General features: G+C 54.9%; 1 protein-coding gene and 1 long non-coding RNA gene across 2 annotated transcripts in view; one reads left to right on the top strand and one right to left on the bottom strand.

Annotated features, from left to right (window-relative positions):
* LOC118175718 overlaps positions 1 to 23706 on the top strand; it is a 113955-nt gene that overhangs the window by 37870 nt on the left and 52379 nt on the right. The gene's annotated exons all lie outside the window — the stretch shown is intronic.
* On the bottom strand, positions 12876 to 17226 carry SOX9 (SRY-box transcription factor 9). Its single transcript, XM_035342196.1, has 3 exons — positions 16529 to 17226; positions 15278 to 15531; positions 12876 to 14744 (listed from the first exon to the last, which is right to left on the bottom strand). Exons 1-3 carry the CDS (start codon positions 16957 to 16959, stop codon positions 13960 to 13962), a joined length of 1470 nt encoding a protein of 489 aa, XP_035198087.1. The 5' UTR covers positions 16960 to 17226; the 3' UTR covers positions 12876 to 13959.

Genomic DNA, 23706 nt, shown 5'->3' with positions numbered 1-23706 from the left:
TGGTCGCAGTGTCTGATGAGCAGCGGTCAGTGCTGGCCTGGAAATCCATGGGAATCTGTGTAAATGCCACTAGTGTAATCTCAACCTTTCAAGCCACTAAAAAGGGCATCTGGCCTGTCTGAAAGATTACGAGGTGCTGCTGAGCGAGTTCCTCTCCCTTGCTTAATGGGCTGACCGTCCTCTGGTGTCATGATGCTCAGACGCTGCCGAACCTCCTGTCCTGTAGGAAGAGAGGTGTCCCGAGGAGCCAGCCTCGGTCTCCCTGTGAATGTTCCTCCTCTGGATCACAGCTAATTTCCCTCATAATAATGCTGTGCATGAAGCTCCCACGTGATGCTAATTAGCGCCAAGCCTGTCTCTATGAGCAGCGTTATGGGTGGTGATTGCAGCCGCTCGCTCTCGTGGTGTAATCGCTCAGTCCCCAGCAGCGATGGGCAGCCGGGACCCCGTGCAGAGCGAGCGGTCTCCCCTGTCATTCCCCTGCAAGGGCAGAGGGGAGCAACTGCAGAGCAGGGCTTGGAGATGGGCTTTTGCCTCGAGAGGTGGCTGGCCACCTCCAGGGGCTGCAGGAAGGGGGCTTCTCTTTGCAGCCCCCCCCCCCCCCAACACCCAGGGGTGGTGGCACTGCTGGCGGCGGAGAGGGGTCCGGTGGCTCCTGCAGATCTCTGGGCAACTGCATGGGGACAGCCCCCGCTCAGAGGCGTTGTCCTGAGCTTTCGCCCCTCTGCTCAGTGGCTTTCCTCCCGGTCTGGTGGCTCGCGTTCAACCCAGTGATGCAGGCTCGTGTTTACCCTGTCAAACAACACATCTCCGTCTCCAAACATTCGTCTTACGCAATCCGCGCTCTCCGTGTTTCCGCCCCGGCCAGGAGCAGCTCTGCCAAGGGCTGACCTCATTGCACCCGGGTCCTGCCGGTGCAGGACACCGAAACGTGCCGTGAAGCAGGGCTGGAGCTGCGTAACGCTGCCGGTGCTGCTTGGAGCCGGGCAGGGTCCCGCAGTGCCGAGCTGCCAGGGACGTGCCGCTCGCTGGCTGCCTTGCTGCGGAGGGCTGGGTGGGGTGCAGGGATTTAGAGCATCGCAGCGGCGCTTTATTTTGGGCTGTCCTACTAAACTTAATATTTATTATTATTTATTTTAATTGGGAGACTGCTGCTTTGAATGTACTTGGATTCTTGCAAACTCTGTCGTTCCAAGCCCAGAGTTGTCCTGCTGTTGGTTTTCCGACGTTACCTGCAGCTTTCACTGTGCTGCTTCTCAGGCCTGAGCCAGGTGCCCATCTCTGCAAGGCTGCAATTTTTTTTTTAAGCTCAACGTGAGGCTTGCATAAGGCTCTTAAAATTAGTGTCGCCTTTTAAGCCAAAGGGCCGGAATAAGGTTTACAAGCCATAAAAGCCTCTTATCAAAGTTGATTTCCTCCAACGCACCTTTCATCTTTTATAGTATTTACTTTTCAAATCCTTGAACTTAAAAGGATTAAACAGGTTAAAAGGAAAAAAGGAGGGAGAAAGAGAAAACAAATAAGGAGGAAGATGGATGGAGTATGGATTATGAGAGGCCCGTATGAAATATGAATTAGGAGAAAGTTTAAACAAAGTGTTGTCCTTTTCCAAACTGCTGGAAGTCAGCGTGCTGCAGGCTTGACCACAGTGAATATTTAATCTCTCTGTTTTTTTTTTTTTTTTTTTTTTTTTTTTCAAAAAGAATGGAGAAGGGAGAAGCTGAGGAGGGGGTGTGAGGACTTTGCGTTGTTCTACCTGATCTCCTGACCCCTTCCTGTCCTGCAGTGGGATGACCACGTGTGATCCACCCCACAGCCCTCGTCCTGCTGCAAAATCATTTCCCAGGCAAGAGACTTTGCAGGAAGAAAAACAAAGATCTCGCAGGCAAAGAGCTGCTAAAATAACAGGAGCTGTGAAAGGGATCGGTGATCCCTTCTGGCAGGGAACCGGGAAGTGTCCTGGGGGAGCCACAGGCGCTTCCAGGACACTTCCCCTGCAGCAGGAGCAGGCAGGGGCAGCAAACCTGGCTTTGCTGAGGGCCACGTGGGCTCGCATCATCCCCCTTGTGCATCACCCCCTTGTCCTTCCCTGGCCCTTTGCTTCCCCGTGGGGTGGGCTGCCACGTTTGCTGAATTCACGTCTAGAAAATGCAGTGGGATTCGGACCTGGCTGCCCTCCGCTCTGCCCTTGCTGGTGGTGCAGGGGGCTCTTGTCAACCAAAGCCCCCCGAGCTGGCAGGGAGCGCTGCTGGCAGTTCCTTTTGGCGTGCTGGCTGCCCAGGATGCTCGCATTAACCGCCTGCACCCTCCAGAAGGTTGCAATCAGGGCCTCGGCCGGGCTGGTTATGGGTCAGCGGCAGGGTCAGCCCCGCTCTCGCCTCTGGTGCCTCTCCAAGGCAGGGTCCGGGGGCAGGCAAAGCAAACACGCCGGGGGGCTGCAGCCAGGAGCCGCGCCTGACCTCCCCGGCCCCGAGCATCCGCCGGTGCTGCGTGGCTCGGGGGGATTTCGGCAGCTGCCTCCGAGCGGGGAGCAGAGCCCCTGGGGATGCCTGAGCCAAAACTCTGCCGCCTTCAGAGCGGGTCCGGCTCCGTTTGGTGCTGCCACGGTTCCCCCACCGTGCCCAACAGGCGCTGCTCGTGGCTCTGCCGCAGCATTCACCAAATCTCTCAGTTTTAAACTCGTTGCAGCATCCCCTTGGCCGAGCTCTGTCATTTTAGGGTGTGTGGGAGCAGGGAGGACGTGGGGGGCACTTGGGTTTGTAGCAGCCTCTGCCGCCAGCTTGGAGGTTGGGGCCTTCCCTGCGGCTTTCCCCCCCTGCTCCCCTGCAGGGAGGGTAATGCGGAGGGGGGCTGCAGGGGCACACACGGCCCTGGGGGGCTGTTAATGAGCGTCAGATCCTTTAACAGCCCACTGATGTACGGTGTGGTCTGCGTGGGCAGATGAAGGGCTGAAGTCACTGACCAGCTCAGCTCTCTGGGGCCGGGCCTTGCAGCCCCAGGGTGATGGCATCCTCCGGAAACGGGGACGGGGCCATCCCTCTCCTCCTCCCTTCTCCTGCCGGGCTGCTTTGGAAACTGCTTTTTAAACGCCGCTGCTTCGGGCTCTGATGTGAGCGAGGGTGAATTCCCAAGGCGAAACCAAAAAACAGAGCTCAGAGGTTAATGATTAAACGCAGGGCACCTCCGAAACTTCCCAGATACCTCCCGGAGACCACAAACAGTGTGAGTCAACCTGCTGCCACAGGATCCTGACTCAGTGATGCCTGTGAGGCTCTGGCAGCCGTGGGCAGCTGAAGGAATGCTCTGGGGAGCTCAAGCAGAGCGTGGTGCTGGGTGCCGGGAAACCTCCCGTGCCATACACATGATGTTTGTTAACCCGTCCTTCACTGAGCAGGGATTCGCGTCAGAGAGGGCAAAGAATGGCAAAAAATAACCCAAAGCGGCTCAGAGCAGGTCCCGTTCTTCCCTGCAGCCCCCATTTCCCATGGGTTTTCTCTGAATTCTCTGAAATTTCTTTATCAAATGTGTTCTTGAAACTGTTACAGAAAGTGTTGGCGAAGCATTTGAGGGGGTGCGAAAGGACGGGGAGACCTCAGAGCCTCCCACGCCGCCTGGGGGAGGCACAGAGGAGCTGGGGAAGGGAGCGCTTGCAGGGCTCTGCTGCATTTAGGAACATTTAGGGGGGTGATAAAATGGGCCTACGTTTTCTCCCCTGGAGCAAAACCCTCCAACCGGAGGCTCTTAAACTCTTTGCACAACTGCCTGCCGCACGTGGTGTGTAAATCCCACTGCGAGGGAATGGGACTTTGCCCATCGGGAAGTTAAATCCCTTCTGAAAATGAGACGTGGGTATTTGGTAAAGTCTGCGTACGGCTTTGCCTTTAGTTTCCCTTTTGAGCTGGTCTTGCTCTGACGTGGTGAATGCGGCTGTTCTCAGAGGGGGAGGTAGATAAGGATGCTTTCCCTTTACCGAAGGTATTCAGAAACCTGCTCCTTGTAACTCACAGCATTTCTGACCCTGGGGAAAATGTGGCTCTGCTGTGCTTGTGCTGAGGAGCCCCCGAGCGAGCCCTGGCACCAAAGTGCCAGGAGCTGAGCCCCGTGCCAGGAGCTTGTAGTCTCCCACTCCCAAATCCACTTGCTGTCGTGCATCCCATTGCTTTCCTGCACCAATACCGGATTTTCCTCTCTGAAAACTCCGAGTCGCTCTGTTTTGGCCTTTGCTGTGAGTGCTTGGAATGTAAATGTGCTCTGGAGCAGCTGTGCTGCGGGGCTGCCCTGCCTCCCCCGCTGCTCGCCCTCCTCTGCGCACACCTGGAAGGTGAGCCCGGGGCTCCATCATGCCAGAGACTTTCTCCTGTTGCTGGCGACTCCTTGTCCAGCCCAGGGCCCAGTGGCAGCCTTCTGTATCCCCGCAGCCATGGGGACTGACTCGAGGGCTTTTTGCACTGCTTTTTGATGCCAACATAAGCATCACAGCAGCTTTTCTGCGGTGTGTGGGGCTTGGTGCCCGGCACGGCCAAGGGAGAGCCCTGCTCCTACATGGAGGAGGAACCTTGCGGGGAGAGATGTTGATTTACCCCTGCCATTCTTTGTGCCTGGCAGGAATGATCCTGTGCTGTTCAGGATGGGGTTCTTAATTGATTGCAATGAGCAGAAAGTATCAGAGAGAGACGCGGAGCCTGTGGCTGGGGAGCACACGGGTGGCTGGGGCGCTCTCCTTGCGCAGCCCTGAGGGCAGCCCAGCACCCATCAATTAATTAAAATCTCAAACCCGTGCGCAGTCCGGTTTGCCTTGGCTAAAACCAGTGTGAGAAACTTCCTCGCCGCATTTCTGTGTCGTCCGGGCTGAAGTGTTGTCATCCGAGGCTGCTTTGCATGACAATGCGCCGGGCTCTAATTATGCGCAAGGATGCTAATAGGCACAGAGCGTGCTGGATCTCCATGGGAAAACTATCTGTTTGCAAGGGGCAGGGGGGGAGAAAAGAGAAAGAAAATCCACCCAGGCAAAATAAACCATGACAGTTTGGGAAAGGAGGAGGAATGGGGGTGAGGAAAGGGGCTGGGAGGCAGCAGAGGGGTTGAGGAAGGCGAGTGTGAAGCTAATAAACTCAATTTGGGCTTTTTATTTGGGCTTTTTCTCTGTGGCAAGAGATGCTCCTGTGATGGGCTTCAGTTGATTCTGCGATGCTGATAATCTGCAGTGACTGGTGTTGGCTGAAGCTGGGTCTCTGATCCACAGGCACCAGGCACAAGCAGTTTTCTCCCCTAGAACGTTGCGGTGGCTCTGGAACGGGAAATGTTTGGAAACGGCCATGGGTGGAGCTGTCTGAGCTTGGCTTTGCAGGACCACAGAGCCCAGGCTCTGTGCAGGGCTGCGGAAGGAGGCCGATGGCCACGCACTTGACACCTGCTCTTGTGTGCAGATGCATGCCGGGCTCTCGGATGGAAGCTGCAAAGTGTGCAGGGCTGTTATTAGCCCTCATTAAAATGCTCTCTCACTTAGTGAAAGCGAAGAGCATTAAAGAGCCAGGTGCAGCCGGCTAAGGAGCTTAAACCTTTCCCTCTCTGTCGGTGTTGATGGAGTCATCTGGCTTTAATGAGATTGGCATTACCTGCCCTGTCGGCGTTTAAAATGGGATGTATGTTAATGTCCAACTGCAACGTGCTTCTGCGATGTTTCTTTCTAACTCCTTGTGTGGGGCAGAAGTCCTGGGCAGGCGGGTGTCTCCACGGGCACCCTGGCACTGAGCGGTGCTGAGCACCTCAGCGGATGGCACCTGCTCAGACCTCTGTCTGCTGTCACTGGATAACAATTCTGAAGGCCCACCAGGCTCTGGAGGTTCCTATTAGTGAAGGATGTTATCAAAAATCAGGACTGAACCCTGATTATCTCCAGGGCCCTTCCTGTTAGGTCCTAGCTGAGCACCTCGTGATTTTGGTGGCTTCATCTACTGCCTTGTGGTGCCATTATCCCTGTTCCAGAGACGTGGGGTTGGTCTTTTCTGTCCTTGCAGGTGATGCTTGGTCTCCAACCTGTGTTGGTGCTGATGCTGTTCTCATCAGGGAAGGGACGGAGAGACAGGACTGCCCAGGTGCTGGGGCAGGTAGCTCCATGGGGGTGTCATGAATGCGCCCTCCCTCACCCAGTTCAGACCAGTAGGATCTGCTGGGCTGGGCTGGGAGGACCTCTGGGCTGGCAGGTCTTCCTCGTGCCATCACGGGGATGCTGGGCTGAGAGCAAGCTGCTTCCTTGCAAGCCACCTCCTGCTATTTCGGCTGCATAATCCTTCCCCCCTGCATGCAGTGTGCCCTACACCACCCCAATGCTCCCCTGCTTTAATCGCGTGGCCCAGAGGAAGACTTGAGCCTGGTTTGTTCCAAGCCTTTGGGGACTGGGGGAGGCTGGGGGGGACGTAAACATCCAGGGTGGAAAAATAATCATCCGCGAATGAAAAACTCTGGGTTTTACCCTGAGAATAGGGGGATAGACAGCCTGACAGACCTGATGACAGACCGAGTTCGAAAGCACCCTGGCCCCACAGTGCGGAGAGATGCCTTATTGTTTGATCTGGCTGTGAGACAGATTAGCAGCCCCAGGTGGAAAGTCATAATCTGCATTTAAATGGGCCGGTTATAAAAGGTAGGGAGCCCAGGAGCCCGCAGCATTATGCTGTGTCTTTAGGACTCCGTAATCTCTCTTTATTTTCTCCGCAGTCTGACCTGGGGGCACAGTTTCTAATTACCAGGTCACCCTGCTAATATTGTCATTTCCAGCCAGTGGGTGTGAAACCATAGCAACGCCACATTTGCTTCCAAGTTTCTGGAGGAATAAAATTTGCCTTTTAATCACAGAAAATGACTGGGTATCTCCCCAGCCCTAACCCCCCCCCCCCCCCCCCCAACTTACTCTCACTAAAGCAATTCGCTATCGGGGATTGTTTTTTTCCACCTCGATATTCCACCTCGGCCCTTTCCGAAGCCTCACCTTGTGGCTGTGGGCAAAGCCAGGGGACTGAAGTCTCAGCCTGGGAGCTTGTAGGCTCTGAGCAGGCTGGTTTGGATGGCAAAGCTTCACGCCCTGCGCTTGCTTTTCACCAAAGAAACCCCAGACTTTGTTCATAGCATGCTTTTTGCCTTTAAAGAGCTGCAAGTGGTAAGCCAGCACGGTGGATCTGGCTCTGGTGGGTCAGCTCGGGGTTTGGGGGGCTCAGAGAGAGCCCCCGGAGAGCCAGGAGGCAGCGGGGCTGATGTGCTGGGCACCACCTGCACTCGGTGGGTTCCTTACCCCGTGCAACTCCGGTGTCTCAGGGCTTCAACATTTACTTTTTCTGTCTCACCTGCATTGCGGTCGCTACGTTGGAAGTGTTTGGAGCCTGTTTTGTTTTTGTCCCCTGAGAGCAGATGGTAAAAACTTGGCTGGGATGAGTCAAAAGAGCTTCAGAGTCTGGGGAGGCTCCCAAGGGGTGCGCTGGAGAGTGCCCAGCGGGAACCCGCTGAAACTGGGAGAAATTTGGGTCAGGTCTGGGCTAAAGCTTGGTCCCTCAGGCAGAGGGCACCTGATGGTGCCGGGCTCCGTGTGGGTCTGTGCGATGCCTTTACTGGGCTTCAGAAGCAGCTTCTGACTCGAAGTGAGTCAGACGTGAACTGGAATCACGTTATAAGGTGATTTTCCAGCTGACAGGAGTAGGTTAATTGTAAACTGTCTACTGAAGCTTTAAAACTCCTGTCCAGCCTTATTATTAGCAGTTTAAAATTTATAGAGTGAGACTTTACTTGGTGATAGTTGGTTTGTGCCCAGACAACGCGTGTAATTAATCCCCACGCTGGGGGAAGGAAAATCAAATTTCAGGCTTTTTTTTTTCCTTTCCCTCTGACTCATCTCGGGGTGTGCAGGGGGTCTGGCCGGGCTACCTGAGCCCAGCTGGAGGACCACGATGGAGAGGTCGGGTCAAGTGAGAAACCTCGCTTTGTAGCGACAGAAACCCCAGGTCGGGGGCTGAAAGTCCAACTGACTGGCTGGGCAAACTGGAGCCAGGTTTGCTCCAAATCTTTGGGGACTGTGGGTTTTTTTTAAGGGGCGAAGCCTGATGCAGGGGCTGGAGCCCATCCTCTGTAGGGCTGGAGATGGGACCAGGTCCCCCCGTGCTGTTTCCTGCACCTCTGCAGCTCTGGCTCCGTGTGGGTGTCTGTCTCGGGATGGCCCCCGTCCTTCAGCCTGCGGCTTTCCTCAAGTCAGAGCTGCGACCTTGTTAAAAATCGACTTATTCCTGGGCTGAATAGCTGCAGCTGTCTGGCGTGGGCCGACTGCAGCTCCCCGTGCCGGGCTGAAGAGCTCCGTTATTGCGTCTGCGGTGGCCGCGCTCGCAAGCTGCACAGACCGAGCCCTCAGACTTTCTCGCCGTAAAACGTTTTACTCCCTGAAAGCTGAGAGCAGCTCCCAGGCAGGTAATTAATTAGAAACGTGATTTGGGAGGCTCGTTTCCCTTCCTTCTGTATGGCTGCTTTTACTTCTTATTTCACATGATTTTTATTGAGCCCCTTATAAACGTGGCTCTGTTTTAACGGAGAAATGCTTCCCCTCCCCACCCCGGGCTTTACGACCAGCTCGTCCCAGAGCTCGAACTGCTCGTCACCGATGGTCCCAGCCTCTGCGTGCGTGCGTGTGCACCCCCAGACGCGTGCGTTCACGCGCACACGTGCAGAATTAAAATGGGAATGTGACAGCCGTGGTTTGCTGAGCAGCTCGGATCCAGCTCTGGCGCGGGCCAAGCTCCTGTTGACTTCAATAGAGCCTTGCCCGGTTTATGAGCCTTTGGAGCCCGGCCCTGAGCAGGGGCTGCTTGTATAACGGCTAGTGCATGATTAGTATTTGTATTACAATAGCACTTCAGGACCCCAATTGCGGCTCAGCGCCCCATTAGAGTAGTCCTTGTACAAACACGTAATAAAGACGTGGGCTCTGACCCAAGGAGCCAACAATTGAGGGCTTTACAGCCCCCGGGGCACCTTAGGATCAATTATTTATATTACAGTAGCACTTACGGCATGTCTGTGCCCACGCCGATGCGAGCGGCTGCGGTGTCTGTGGGGCTGTTCCTGGGAATTTCGGGGGCTGCGGCACGGCCGGGCGGCTCCGGGCTCTCCTGTTCCCAGGGGGTTACGTCTGCAAGGAGCTGGCTTTGTCACCCCCATGGCTGAGGGGGCAGCAGGGGGCTGCAGGGTCCTCTTCATGCCCTTCCTCTCGTGTTGTTAGCGTGGCCCTGGGTGCTGCACAGCCCCTTGCTCTGGCCACATCCTGCTGCCTGCAAGGGTTTTATATATATATATATATATATATATATGTATTTCTTTTTTATGTCTTCTCTGATTCCTTGGACCCGTTTATGCTTCGTGTCTCAGCTCTCCTCTCTCCCCACCTTTTCCAGGTGGGTTTATCTTTGCCAGCAGCAAATCCAAGCATCTCGGTCAGCTTTTGTTGGTGCCATCCGGGGCTGGGGGCTTCGTTTGTCCCCCTGCCGGAGCCAACCAGGGTGGGAGCAGTTCCAGCTGGGAAGCCCAGCTCGCTCCTTTCCCTTTGACGTATAAATCTCCACCTCGGGTGCCCGCCTGGCTCCTGGAACCGGGCCCTGAAAAAGGGAAGGAGAAACCCTAGCAAACCTCCCTTGACTTGCAGCGAGCCCGGCACGGCCGTGATATATCGCCGCCTTACGCGGCCCAAGCGCTGCAGCTGGGCAGGAGCCCCGGCCGGTCGCAGGATCCCGGCTCGCAGCTGGCTGCGATCTCGCCTTCTCTCTGGGAGAAAGCCCCGGCTTTAATTCGATGTCAACATGAACAGCTGGCCGAGGAAACGCGAACCCAAGCGCCGTTTCTGAGCAGCTGACACCGCTGCAGGCAGCCGCCTCGCGGAGCCTGTGTGTGGCTGGAGCCGGCCGGGCGCGGAGCCCGGCACAACGGGGAGCTATCGGGCTGCGCTGCCGTGCTCCCTGGGGCTGCTCCCATTTTTTTCCCCCATTCTTTAAAATATATATCTATTTTTCTGAACTCCTGAAAACAACAAACCCGTCGCAAAGTTGCTATCCGCCAGCCTCGTGGCTCAGCCTCGCTCTGCCCGCTGCAGCCCCAGACCTTTGTGCACGTGGCCCCAGACCTGCGGCTTTCTGCAGGAGCTGGGGGGGCTCCGGGGGTGCCCCCCACCCTGCCCTGCCCCGCAGCGCTGCCGCCACTCCCCTGGCGCTTCCCAAACCCGCCGCGCAGCATTGCACATCTGTCCCTGCGCCCGCTGTTATCTGCTGCGGCTCAAACCTGCCCTGCAGCATTGTCAGAGTTCCCTTGAATTCGTTTTTTTTTTTTTCTCCCCACCCCTCCTTCTGCTCTGCTTTCTAGCACAAAGTGCCTGAAGCTCTGCAGCTTTTCCAGTGTTTTATTATTATTATTATTTTTCTTTTTTCTTTTCTGTGGGTGCCCCCCAAAGGGGCAGAGCCCTGCGGTGCCGGTCAGGAAGCCCGGGGAGCTGGGTCCGGCTCGGCTCTGTGAGTCTGAGGCCTTAAAGCCCACACCATAAGTCAACAGCGCAGGAGTTATAGGTCTGGGGTTGGGTCACGAGCTTTGCTCTTTTGGTTTCTTGCAAGGAGGATTTCCCCGGCTGCTCCCAGCTGGAAGGTGGCTCTGTGTCACGGAGGGGAGCTGGGCACGGCTGTGTCGGGACAGCAGTGCCACTGCCGAGCAGCTTGGGCACTTCCCATCACGGTGGCATTTGGGATTGTCCCCACCATTCCCCCCGTGCCCTTCTTTCTGCACCCAGTGCACGTTGTGAGGACTGCCCGGGGTCCCGCTGCTGAGGCAGGCAGGCAGCGGCTGTCCCATTTTTAGGATGTTTCCCAGCTCCTTCCTGGGTTACAGCTGGTGCACGAGCACGGCGGGAGCTGCGTTATTGAGTTTGCGTCTGCTGTGGGCTCCCCGCAGCACCGTGCCCCCGATGGGGCAGCCAAGTGGGGGCTCCCAGGTGGTTCCTCGCCACATCACGGGAGCTGCAGGTGTTCTCCTTCCCGAAGGAGAGGAGAAGCCCAAGCTCCCAGCGGGGAGCTTCGGTCGGGGCAGGGAAACCCAAACCCACCGCGGGACAGGGCTGGGACCGGAGCGTTCCCACCAGCCGCGGTGGCTGACTGCACAGGTAAATAGTGACACTGACCCTAACTAATGCACAAAGTAAATGAATCCCTTTCAGTTAATTGGCTTAAGTGTTACTTGTAGCGAGAGTAAATATTTTACAACGGCGCGGAGGCTTTGCAGTGCGGGCATGCGCTCGCGGGGCCCTTTGTGCTCCGGGCTGGGGCTGCAGCCAGAGGCAGCCCCTGCGGTGAGGGGCTCCCTGGGGGACTGGGTGGGCTTTTAGGGGGGGAGAGAAGCAGCAGTGGGTGAAATCACCTTCTGCTGGATCAGGCAGCATTTACAAACGCAGCTTCTGCCTCGTGCTTGTAGTGCGTACTGGGGCAGGAGGGGTGCTGTGGGATGGATCCCAAGGTGTCCCGTGATGCGCTCGCCTCGGGGCACGGGGCTGCTGCACGCTCACCAGCCTCTCCCAGGGCACTGCTGGGTCAGGTTATCGCATTTTTACAGGAGCTACTTTTCAGAGGTGAATAACTGTGCCCTGGGATGGAAGGGAAGGGACCTGCCCGGGCTGGTGCTGTCACAGCCGCGTTGGTACCGCGCTCCACGGGGCAGAGGATGCACCAGGCTCAGCCCCACTGTGCCCCGGAGGCTCCCGAAGCTGTGGGGTTGGGGACCGTGCGTGCTTGGAATCAGCTTTATCCCGTTTTGGGAGAATTTCAGCTTTTTTTTTTTCCTGGAAAATGCAGCCCCCCTTGGCCAAGCTGAGGCTGCCTTGGATGTAGGGGGCTTCACAGGTGCAAGGTGGGGACCCCCGCCCAGGCACGGCTGGCACAAAGCTGGGTGAGAGCCGCAGGGACGGGGCTGGATTGGACCCCAGGGTCTGTGCTGGTAAAAGAGGGGGCACCCCAGTGCCCCCCCAGTAAAGTCACACCCTGCCAGGGCTGTCCTTGAAGGCTGCCAAGAACTCAGACACTGGGAGAGGGGAGTTAACTTTTAATACAACGTATATTTATTGCAAACAATAATATACAAAAAAAAAGGTAAGTTTCACGAAGAGAAGGATCTTGCGGACAAAACAAAACAAAAACTTACCTAAAGACAAAATATGATTTAAATGACAGGTCTTTTAAGTTACAGAAATACTTTAAAAAGATCTGCTTTTATACAGAAATAGAAAGATGCCATATTATAAGAGTGCTTTAAGATTTTTTTTCTCCTACTGAATCCCTAAAAAAAATGTTAACAAATATATAATTTTTTTAAATAAAAAAAAAAAAGTTTGCTGTCTTTTTTAAAAAGCAATCCTTAACTGTTCAGCCACAGCTTCACCAAAGTCCGTGTCCCCACCTCGAGCCATTTTGGGGGGGGGGGTGGAAGGCTAAAAACGGCGCAGGCGCCGCCCGGGGCGTTGGGTCTCGTCCTCGCACGAGCTCGTGTGTCCCAGAGAGCTGAGGCAGAAAACAAGGCAAATGATTCAGTGATACGCTACATTTGCAATCTTTAGTTTGTACAAATTTTTTTTTTTTTTTTTTTCCAGTTTCTCCTTAAGACGAAAGAAAAAAAAAAGGAAGAGCACAAGTTTGTACAAACCCAGGACACAGATTCCAAAAAGAATAATAATAATAATAATAAAAAAAAAGAATTAAAGAGATAAATAAAGAACTGGTTACAGTTTAGACCATAATTTAACAGGCAGGGTTACCTTCCAAATAATGCTCCAACAAACGTAATCGCTTTTGAAAGGACTTAAAATAGAAGGGAGATTTTTTTAAAAAAAGAAAAAAATCATGATTAAAAACTGCTCTTCTCATAGAATAAATAATTTAAAGTCTCTCTGACGTCCCTCGAGCAGCCCGCGGAAGCCAAGGAGCCCAGGGCCGGGTTCTGCATCAGCACCGGGGCGTGAAGGGAGCAGGGACGGGCAGAGCTGGGGACCAGTGATTATCACAGGGCTGCTTTAAGGCTTCTCCGTAGCGCTTTTTTTGCTGTATTTATTATTTTTTCTTAAGGCTCAAGGTTATTAAAAAATATAGTTAAAAATCTCCTCCTGGCTGTTTTTTTTATTTTTATTTTTTTACTACTTTCGAGTTAGAAAAATAAAGCCTCTTCTATGCTCAGCCCCGCACAGGCTCAGCTCACGCCTCCCGCGCTGCAGAGCTGACCGTCGCCAAGCCTGGCGCTGGCCGCTGACAGAGCTTTGTTCCGAGTTAGAAGCACGCAGTTTTGCTTTTTTATTTTTATTTTTAGAGGAAAAAAAAGACACTTATTCTATACAAAAATACCTCTGACTGCAAGAAAACCTAGGACTGCCCCACTAAGTGTCATTTTTAGCTGTTGGAAAAATAAGAGCATTTAAAAAATCTCTAAAAAATATGTATAAATCCCCGCAAATTGGTAACGAATCATACACAGTACATACTAAAAAATATTTAAAATAGAGAATATTCCTCACAGAGGACCGAGTTTTCTCTTTTTCCCCCCCATTTTTTTTTTCTCTTTTTAATTACGGCTAAAAAAAAAAAAAAAAGTTAAAAAAGTCCAGAGAAGGGATAACCGAGCCGCTTGCTAGAAATCTCATCACCCTGCGCCCTCGAAGCCAAGTCCAAGTCCAGTCCTTGCTGCACCGCTGGGCTCTCGGAGCGGTCTCGCCACTCCCCGGGGGATGCTGAAGTGCAGGAGGCTCGAGGCGCTCCCTCCTCCCCGCCGCCTTGAACTCGAGCGTCTTTTCATTTCTTTTTCTATTTATTATTTTGTTTTCAAAGCAGGAAAAGCCTGCGGAAGTCCTCTGCTCTTGTTGCTTCTTTCGTGATTTCCCCCCCCCCCTCGTTTATTTATTTTTAAATGGCTTTAGGGTCTGGTGAGCTGTGTGTAGACGGGCTGTTCCCAGTGCTGCGGGCTGTGGGTCTGGGGGATGGAGGGGACCCCAGAAGTGTCTGCAATGGGGGTGTACATGGGGCGCTGCGTGGGGTTCATGTAGGTGAAGGTGGAGTACAGGCTGCTGCTCTGCCCGGCGGCGTGGCTGTAGTAGGAGCTGGAGTTCTGGTGCTCGCTGTAGTCGTACTGGGAGCGGGTGATGGGGGGGTAGGAGGAGCCGTAGTGCTGCAGGTTGAAGGAGCTGTAGTTGAGCTGCTGCGGCGAGTGCTGCTGCTGCTCGCTGTAGTGGCTGGGGCTCAGCTGCTCCGTCTTGATGTGCGTCCGCTGCTGCGCCTGGCCCTGCTCGCCGCTCAATGCCGGCAGCCCGTGCTGTGCCGGGGGCTGCGGAGGGGGCTGCGGGGGGGGCTGCGGCTGCTGCTTGGACATCCAGACGTGCCCGGCGCCGGCTGGTGAGCCGGCCGAGCTGCTGATGCCGTAGCTGCCGGTGTAGGTGACCTGGCCGGGTTGGCCGTGGGTGGCCGGGACCCCCGGGTGGCCGTTGGGGGGGAGGTACTGGTCGAATTCGTTGACGTCGAAGGTTTCGATGTTGGAGATGACGTCGCTGCTGAGCTCGCCGATGTCGACGTCTCGGAAGTCGATGTGGGGCGGCTGCCGGCCGCCTTCTTGCAAGGGGCGGCCCTCGCGCTTTAGGTCCTGCTTGCCCGGCTGCGCGTCCGTCTTGGGGGTGGTGGGGGGTGTGGGGGGGCCCTGCGATTGCCCTGCGGAGGAAGGAGAGGGCACGTGCGTGAAGGGGGTGTTGCTTTTAATGCGATCGCGGCGTTAATGGGTAATTAATGCAAGGCAGCAGCGCCTGGCCGGGGGGGGAACAGTTGCGTGGGGTAACACAAACAGCTCCGGGTGCGGGCACCCCAAAAACCGGCCCTGTCGGGAAAATTTTACCCTGCTGGGTAAAATGACCGAGACTTCAGAGATGAGCCGCAAGAGCAGGGACAGCTGTCTGATTACTTTTTGTTTTTTAAAGCTTGGCTTCCCATTGCTCATGGGCAGAGTGGGGTGGAAGTGTCTGCAAGGGGTGGCACACGCGGGCGAGCACTTGTGTGCCTGTGCTACAGGCAAGGCTGGTGGGCAGCCATACAGCCAGCCCCTTCTCCATGTGTTTAAGGCTCTGTTTCACGTTTTTCCCCCCCTCCCCGTATCCGATCCCAGCCTGCTGTGGGATGCATCCTTGCTCAAGGAGCTGCGATTTAACCCCCCGTAACTCGGAGCGGGGCAGGGGGCCGCGGGTACCTACCCGAGTGCTCCCCGGGGGAGTGCACCTCGCTGATGCTGGAGGACGACTGCGGGGAGTCCGCCTGCAGCGCCTTGAAGATGGCATTGGGGGAGATGTGGGTCTGCTCAGAGCCTTCCTCCTGCTCCGACTGCCCGTTCTTCACCGACTTCCTCCTCCGCGGCTGGTACTTGTAGTCGGGGTGGTCCTTCTTGTGCTGCACCCGCAGCCGCTCAGCCTCCTCCACGAAGGGACGCTTCTCGCTCTCGTTCAGCAGCCTGGGGGGGGGGGGGGCACAGGGTTAGGGGTCAGCTGTGGCTTACGGGGGGCTCTAGGGGCTCCCCCCACTATGGCATTAACATCAGCCCGTCCTATCCCCGAACCTCCCCTCTGATTCCCCCAGCAGGGATGCAAACTCCCCCCCGGTGCTGGACCCCCTGGCTGGGGTGCAGGCTGGTTGTCATCCCATTTTCCCTCATAGCTGGATTGTTTCCGCGGCCAAAAGAGAGGTGCAGGAGCCGTGGCAGGGTCTGGCCCTTGCTGTTCCCAGCCTGCCCCCCCTGCTTTGGGCGCACGCCCCGTCCCCGGGGCGCTTTGGGTGACGGCTCCTTCCCCGCCTGCCAGGGACGGATTTGCTCACTGCTTTCTCCTCCGGCTGCGAGAGCAGCCGCAAATTTAGGATTTCCACCCCCTCCTTTCTGCAGTCAGCCAGAGGCAGCCAGGTGACTCACTTTCCTCCTGTTTTTCTCCCCTCCCTGCCTTATTTTGGAAGTCGGAGGGCACCCAGCCATGTGCGCTCAGGGCACCCACCCACCCGGGGCTTGGCGCAGCCTCACCGGCTTTCGCCCCACGCCCGGCTTCTGCCACCCCCTCCCCACATCGCCTCTCCTCTCCTCCTGCACTGAAACTGATGCAATCCAGCAGGACCATCGCCTCCTCGGACCAAACGCCCGCCGAGGCAGGCCCTGCGCCCCCCCAGGCTGCGGGGACCCCCCTCGCACCCGCGCCTGGCTCAGGCAGAGGAACCCCTCGCAAGACCAGGAGGCGGCCGCGGGGAGCTGCTTTCCCTGCTTTTCCCCTACCATTCTGGCTTCCCCTCCACCAAGCAAAGTTGCCAGCGCGTGCAAAAGTTTTCAGCAAGTTTTGCAAGCTCCAAACCCTCCTCTCCCACCTCCTCCTCCCGCTGTTACAACCAGGGCAGGCTGCAGCCTCCCTCCGGCGTCCCCCCCCCCGCCCCAGCCCACCCCAAAGCTGAGCCGTCGGCCCCGGACTCACCTCCAGAGCTTGCCCAGGGTCTTGCTGAGCTCGGCGTTGTGCAGATGCGGGTACTGGTCGGCCAGCTTCCTCCGGGCCGCCTGGGCCCACACCATGAAGGCGTTCATGGGTCTCTTCACGTGGGGCTTGTTTTTGCTGGATCCGTTCACCCGGACCGGCATGGGCACCAGGGTCCAGTCGTAGCCCTTGAGCACTTGGCTCACCGCCTCTCGGATGCACACCGGGAACTTGTCCTCGTCGCTCTCCTTCTTCAGGTCCGGGTCGCCCTTGGGGAAGGTGTTTTCTTGGGGTCTGGTGTTCTCCGTGTCTGAGCCGGATCCAGAGGGGCAGGGAGACCCGGCGGAGTCATCCGACATGGTGGGGCTGGGGGCGTCGGAGATACATTTGTCCTGTTCTTCTGTCATTTTCATGAAGGGGTCTAGGAGATTCATGCGAGAAAGTGGCAGAGGGGGGGAGCAGGGGGGCGAAAAAAAATTTAAAATGAAAAACAACCAGCCGGCTGAGGGGCAGGGGTAAAAAAAAAAAAAAAAAGTAATAAAAAAGCAAAACGAGGAGAGGCGAAGTCTCCAGCAGCGTGCAGCCCGGCCGGGGAGCGGAGGGAAGAAAGCTGGAAAAGTTCGCAAAAGTTTTTTTTTTATTATGATGATGATGATAATGATGGTTATTTTCTCGTTCCCTACCCGTCCAAAATCGAGCGGAGGGGGTTTGGGGAGGGGAGGGGGGGGGAAGGCAGAGGAGGGCAAACTTTTGCAAGTTGCGCGAGGCGGAGGAGCAGGACCCGCAGCGGTGGGGGCCGGGCGCTGCCCGGCGGCTGTCGGCGCGGCTCCGCAGCGCGGCTTCTGCGCCCCGCGCCGCTGCGCGGGAATAAATACCCTGCGCGGCCATTTCGGGCCGCCAGCGCTCCGCCAATGGCAGCCCGGCCCCCGGGGGCTGGCGAGGTCGCTATTGGCTGAGAGGCGGCTCGAGGGGGCGGGGCCGGAGGGCGCGCAACTCCGCGCTGCGCCGCGCAAAGTTGGGGGGGGGGGGGGGGGGGGGGGGGGGGGGGGGGGCCCCGGGGGTTTGGGGTGTCCCCCCCCCCCGGTCCAGCCCCGGCGCGGTCCGGGTGCGCAGGGGCCGCTTGAGGATTTTGGGGAGCGGGCCGGGGGCGCTGCGCGGCGCCGTCCGGAGGGGGCGCCAAAAGCCCAGGAACGGCGCGGGGACAACGGGGGCGGGGAGCGCCCGGGGAGGGGGCTGCGGGGCGCCGCCCCTGCTGGGGCTGGGCGGGGGGGGCACGGAGCCCAAAATCCCCTAAAGCCACTTTTTTAAAAAAATATTATTATATATTTTTCTGTTTTTTTTTGGGGGGGCACCCGGTGGGTGCTTTGCTCTGCTTTGCTCGGTGCCCCTTGCACCGCGGTGCTGCGCGGTGTGCCCCCGGGGACCCCCCTCCCCATCCCCGGTGCTGTCCGGGGCTCTTCGGATGCCCGCTGGCACCGTCCCGTCCCGTGCCCCCCCCCCAGGGGTGCCGCTGGGCGAGGGGAAGGGGCTCGGCCCCTCCTCCGTGCCCCCGCCGGGCTTTGCCCAGTTGACCAAGGCGCCTCGGCGGGACACAAGGGCAGAAAGCAAACAAGAGAGCCCTGGGAGCCTTCCAGGTCCTATCTCTGGATAAATACAAATATTGCCCTTTGTAGTGAATCACCCGGGACCGGCGTTTTATTAGCGTGCTGCTTTTTCACGTGCGGAAGGCTGAGCGCGGGGTGCTGGCCGAAGCACGTTACTTAGATGGAGAGCAGCGCAGAGCTCATCTGTTAGGGCTTGGGGGAGAGGGGCCCTTTGGGGAGAAGCCCCTTTTGGGGAGCAGAAGCGCACGAAGCCAGCCCCAGGCAGCCGGGCGAGCCGCCCTCCTTCCCCGCGTCCCAGCCCTGCGCGCTCCACGATGGAAGAGCTTCCATCGGTGCTCCCGTACCAAACCCGCAGACCATAATTTTTCGACTCACGTGTTAACGTTGGTGCTTTATCGAGGCTGCTTAAATGCGCAGCTTTTGTCCTTTTTGGACAGTTCTCAGGGCAGCGTCCGGCTCGGGAGCTGTGCGGTGGTGCGGGTCCCTCATTGTCACCGTTACGCTGTTACGTTATAAGGGTCTTTTAAAAGTGCTGGAAATGGCACATGAAAAAAAAGTTAAAAAAAAAAAAAGTTAAAAAAAAAAGTAAAAAAGAAAGAAAAAGGCAGTGGAGGAAGGAGCTCTGAATAAATGCATTTGCAAGCAATCTCCCCGCTAGACCCTGCTTGTCTTGTGCTATCTTTCCCCGAGATTTTTGTCTTTGCTTGCAAACTTTTGGGAAGTAGTTATCTTTGGGGGAGTTGCAAGGTAAGTGCCTGTCCTATTTACAGAGCCTTTGTCTGACAGAACGGGGGACAGAGCAGACGCTGATTTTTCTTCTTGAGCACTTGGGGTTTCTTGTGCTCGTCTGTGGCGCAGAAGACCATTTTCACAGCCTTCTGTATCTTTCCTTTGCTAACCGTGCAGCAGTCCCGTAGCGGATAGGCTGAGTTTTGTGTCATTATTTGCAGCGGAAAAAAGAAAACTCGCAATAAAAGTTAAAGGGGAAAACTTTGAAATATTTTCTCTTGGCAATTTCAGCTCTAGGTTAGCTCACGAATAGAATTTAGCTCAGCAGATCTCTTTTAACGCACGTATTTGTTATAGGAACATCAAAGAAAACTCAGGCAGGAGATCGTTCTTATCTCAGCTGGAGCTGCTCTAGCAGAAATCCGAACAAACGTACCTGTAGGAGAAAAGTACGGTGACAACAGATTGTTCCAGGGCTTTACTGCTGATTGGCAGAGATAAACACAAAAACAATTTGGGAGGATAATTGATTTAATGAAAAGTGTAATAATTAGAACATTTTTCATTCGGAAAGTCCATCTGCTGAAAGGGACCCTGCCTTTTCATTACAAAAGAATCCGTTTTAACAAAAGAAAGCAGTTTGGCAAGTTTGAACAATAAACAAAAGCGAAATGTAAAGGAGCTTTCCAGCTATGTTATCGCATGTAATTTTATAATTTCTGAATTACTATTTTGAATTCCTGTTCTGTGGGCTATTTAGACGATATGGACAAGTTGATTAATCACAGTCATTTTGCGAGGTTCGAAGTTTCCTTTAAAGTGGCAAGCTGCCGGTGCTTTTACGTCAGGATGGAAGTTTTCTTTTCTTTTTGAAGAATTAACATTGTTATATCCTAAGTGGCAAGCTCAGGTACCAGGGAAGATTTTTAGCAAGAAGCCTGCGGGTTTTGGTCCTCGTTTGATGTTTTTTTCTTTCCCTTCCTCATGCTAAATCAACCCCCTGGTTTTTAGGGAACAATCCTTGCGAGCCTCCGAGCAGAGAGCGAACGCGATGAGGTTTTAGCAGCCAAGGGGACAGCAGCTGCGTGGGGGCTTCGGGGAGGTTTTTCCCTCCAGCCCTATAAATGCAGCGCAGCAATACAGGCGTGCGTCAGGGCTGGTGTGCTGCAACACGCTGTGATTTATTGCAGTTTTCTGGGGGCTCACCCCATGAACCTGGGTGTGTTTGCTCCTTCCTGACGCCGTCGTGCCTCCTGTCCCGCTGCGGGCGGTCCGGGAGCACCCAGCCGAGGGATCTTTGGTGGGTGCTGGCCTCACGAGGCAGGCAGCGATGGCACCCGGCCCCTCTGACCTCACGTGCTGCCCACCGAGCAGCTCCCCGGCTCGGCGACAGACCCGCTTTGACGCTGGCACGCTGCCTTCCCGCGCGGGGAAACGCTTTCCTGCTCGCCTTTGCCACGCCGTGAAAGCCGCCGCTCTGACGGCTGTGTCTGGGGGCAAAACGGCAAGATTTGGCTTTGGGCAGAATTCCCTAAAAATAAAGGTGTGCCCACAGCCAGGATGCGCTGATACCTCTTTGTTTTGGGATAAGAGGTGATTATATTGGTCGTTACTGATGGCACAAAACACGGATGCCAGATCCGATCGTGCCATGGAAGCTGGCCGGGACTGCTGCTGCCTTTCTGGGGCGCAGCGTGGTTAATTGCGGTGTAATTAACGTTCCTCCTATAAGGATCACTCCCTCCTCAACAGCGATACTAAAAACGAGAGTTTTGCTGCACCTACCACGCACAAAATCATTCCCACAGCTCACAAGGCTTTGCACGCTCCGGGATTTTGCTCGCTGGGAGCCGGGAAGGGTCAGCCCTGCCGCTGGCTGCAGCCTAAAATTTTCACGTGCGGCACAAGATGTTAGCATTTTAGTTCGTTTTTCTCAATCAGCTTTTTTTCAGTCGTGGTCGGGTTCTTCAGCGCTCTTCGTACATCTCCCCAAATCGGCCCTCGGTGCGCTGAGCGACAAACGCTGCTTTGCCCTCGCAAACACACGTTGCCGCTGCAGAGGCTGCCGGGACCCCGTGCTCGGGGCCACGGACGGTCCCCGGACACACGCTGGGCATCGAGGCCCTTCCCAGGCTGTCGGGGCCGGGCCGAGCCCGCTGGGAGCTGACCCCACAGCCCCCGGGGGCGGCTGAGCCTCCTGCCCTACGCACAGCGCGCCTCCTGCCCCTTCGGTACAGCGCCCGCTTAGTGTTCAAAATCAGGAGCGTTTCTCAGGCTGTTTGACGTGTCCTTATTGGAAGGTCATTGCATAGTTTTCCTTTTTTTTTTCCTTAAAAAAAAAAAAAGTTTTCTTAAAAATAGAAGTTTTTCTTAAAAAAAACACGAGGTAGTTAATTGTTGATGCTTCAGTGGCTAAATTGTCATTCATTTTGCAGCTCTAGCTAAGGATTCCTTGAACTTATATATTTACATTATTCATTTTTAATAATTGTTCTCTTTCTCTGTGCCGTCCTGATAACGTACAGCTGCTCCAGGTTGAGCAGGAGACAACGCCGTGTGTTGATTTAAGCTTTACAAATAATGACCTGGGGATGGGTGAGAAAGCTGGGGACTGGCAGTTCCCCCCCCCCCCCCCCTTTTTTTTTTGGTGTGTAAGGGAACCTGGAGACTCCAAGACAAGTGCCTGGATGATATTTGCTTTTACGGCGTTTTAATTCATGCCTAAAAATACCGTCCTGCCGGGCTCGGTGAATAGAATAGAGCGAAAGAATTTCAAAAGTCGGGAGTGGAGAATCTCAGCGCCGCCGTAAAATCATTGGGATTATTTGTAAGGACGGAGCCGGGTGGCAGTGTTAATTTGACCACGTCTGTCTGTTCTAGCTGTTAAATAACTGCACGCTCGTTGTGGCTGGTGGAATAGCCTCACTTTCAATAGCCTCAAGATTTACCATTTAAAAAAAAAGCAAAGGCGAAGCCACCGGGGGCCAGATCCTGCCGGTGGTGATCAGCATTAGGCTGAATCTCGGAGAGAGCGGTGAAAGCATTATGGCCTTTTGGATCAGAGAAACTCTTTTTCCCTTGGAAAAAGCTAAAAATATGAGACTATGAGAAAAGGAGGGGGAAAACTTTTTTTTTTTTTTTTTTTTTTTTTTTTTTTTAAAATGTGCTGATTGCTAATACCTGGGCTGCTCAGCCGCTCCCCAGCTTGCCGGGCTGTTTACCCAGAGGCGAGTCCAGCGGCTGATTTATCCTCCTGCGTTCTGGAGTCCAGCTCTGTGCACTGAGCAGCACTGGACAGGCTGTAAGGCTCCTTGGCTCCGGCGCAGGCTCCGCCATGGTAAATACACACAACCTTGCCGTTCTTTTCTGCTCTTTTCTCCCCCAGTTGGAAGCCACCGCGCTCAAACTTGTGCCTCACAAACGCTCTTTTCTGGAGATTACAGCGATATGTTTTAATTAGTTAATTTGTTTATTTGCTCGCAGCGTTTGGCTTGAGGCTTTACAAACTTTGGTGAGTGGAAAATTTATCAGGATCAGTGAAAGTGGAATGGAAATGCACAAAAGTGCTGAGTTTTTCCTCGCGTTGAGGAAGAGGAGAATGATCGTGGTGACGAGTTTTGCCCAAGATCCACCTTTACCTTGTGTGAAAACCTTTGGCCTGATGGGGTCTGTCTGATGCTCTGCTGTCAGCTGTGGGTTTGCCTTGATTTGGGGCACTGAGGAGCAATCCTGCCCTGGTCCTGGTCCCTGGGGGGATGATGATGCCCACTTGGGGGGGCTCCGGGCTCAGGGGGGTGCAGGCTCAGTGTCAGCCCTGTCCCCCCCTGCCCGTCCCTGCGCAGAAGCTGCCAGCTGGAGCTGGAAGCGGTCCTCAGTGGGATGCTAAGATAAATCAATCTGGTTTGAATCACTTCGGGTGAAGTGATCAAAGCCAAAAGTAAAGCTCTGGTAATGAGGACAAAAGATGCGGTTCTCATTCATAACAGTACTGAGCTCTCCGGAAAAGGAGAAATGCCCCAGAGCAAACGCCAGCGATGAGTGCTCAGCGCGATCAGTGCTGTCTTCTCCGTATTTTTTCTTATTTATTTATTTTTTTTTTCTGTAAATGAAGAATGTCTGTGCTTAGTGTCATCCCCAGTTACATCGTGACCAGAGAGTTGTGGTGGCTTCACCACTTGTGTCCCCGTGCTTGTACAAGGATGTGCAGTTAAAAAGAAGTAGGTTTCCTTTGAAAGGCACAAAACCTGATAAAAAAAAAAAAAAAAAATCCCTCTACCCAGTCCTAAATCCTGGTGATTTTTGGTTAACATACACAATTTTTAGTTTTATTTTGAGCCATGTGCTCGCTATGGCTCGCCCCTGTAAGCGGCCGTTCGCTTACAGCACGGCTGTGGCAGCTAACATGCTGTGCAAATCGTACACGATGTTTCGTAGTCACACACAGATAAATAAATGGCAGTAATTTTAAACCAGCCCTATTATGTTTTCCAAGCAATAGTTCAAATTACACAGCCCGGCAACAGCTTACAAGAAATCCATCAGAACTGGAAGGGGGAATAAAACTGCCATTCTCTCTACCTGTTTGTGCAGCTCCTTGCTAATGCAGGGAGAGCCTGACTGTTTATTTGGAGAAGTAAAGTTGTGGAAATATACTTGGAGGGTGTAATGTGGACAGCACGTGTTTCTGGGAGCTACCTGAAGTCTGCGTCCTAATCGCTTGCAGATGTCCCTGGGTCACTGATTTCCTATGGGCCAGCGAACGCCGCAGCGCCCACCCCTCCCGCTCATCAAATTAAAAAAAAAAAAAAAAAAAAAAAAAGGGGGGGGGTGGTGGGTATGGGGGGGGTG

This window comes from Oxyura jamaicensis, chromosome 18 (genome assembly GCF_011077185.1).
Source record: "Oxyura jamaicensis isolate SHBP4307 breed ruddy duck chromosome 18, BPBGC_Ojam_1.0, whole genome shotgun sequence".
Classification (NCBI taxonomy): domain Eukaryota; kingdom Metazoa; phylum Chordata; class Aves; order Anseriformes; family Anatidae; genus Oxyura; species Oxyura jamaicensis.
Note: the sequence above shows the minus strand (reverse complement) of the source record. Positions and strands in the feature narration are given on the sequence as shown.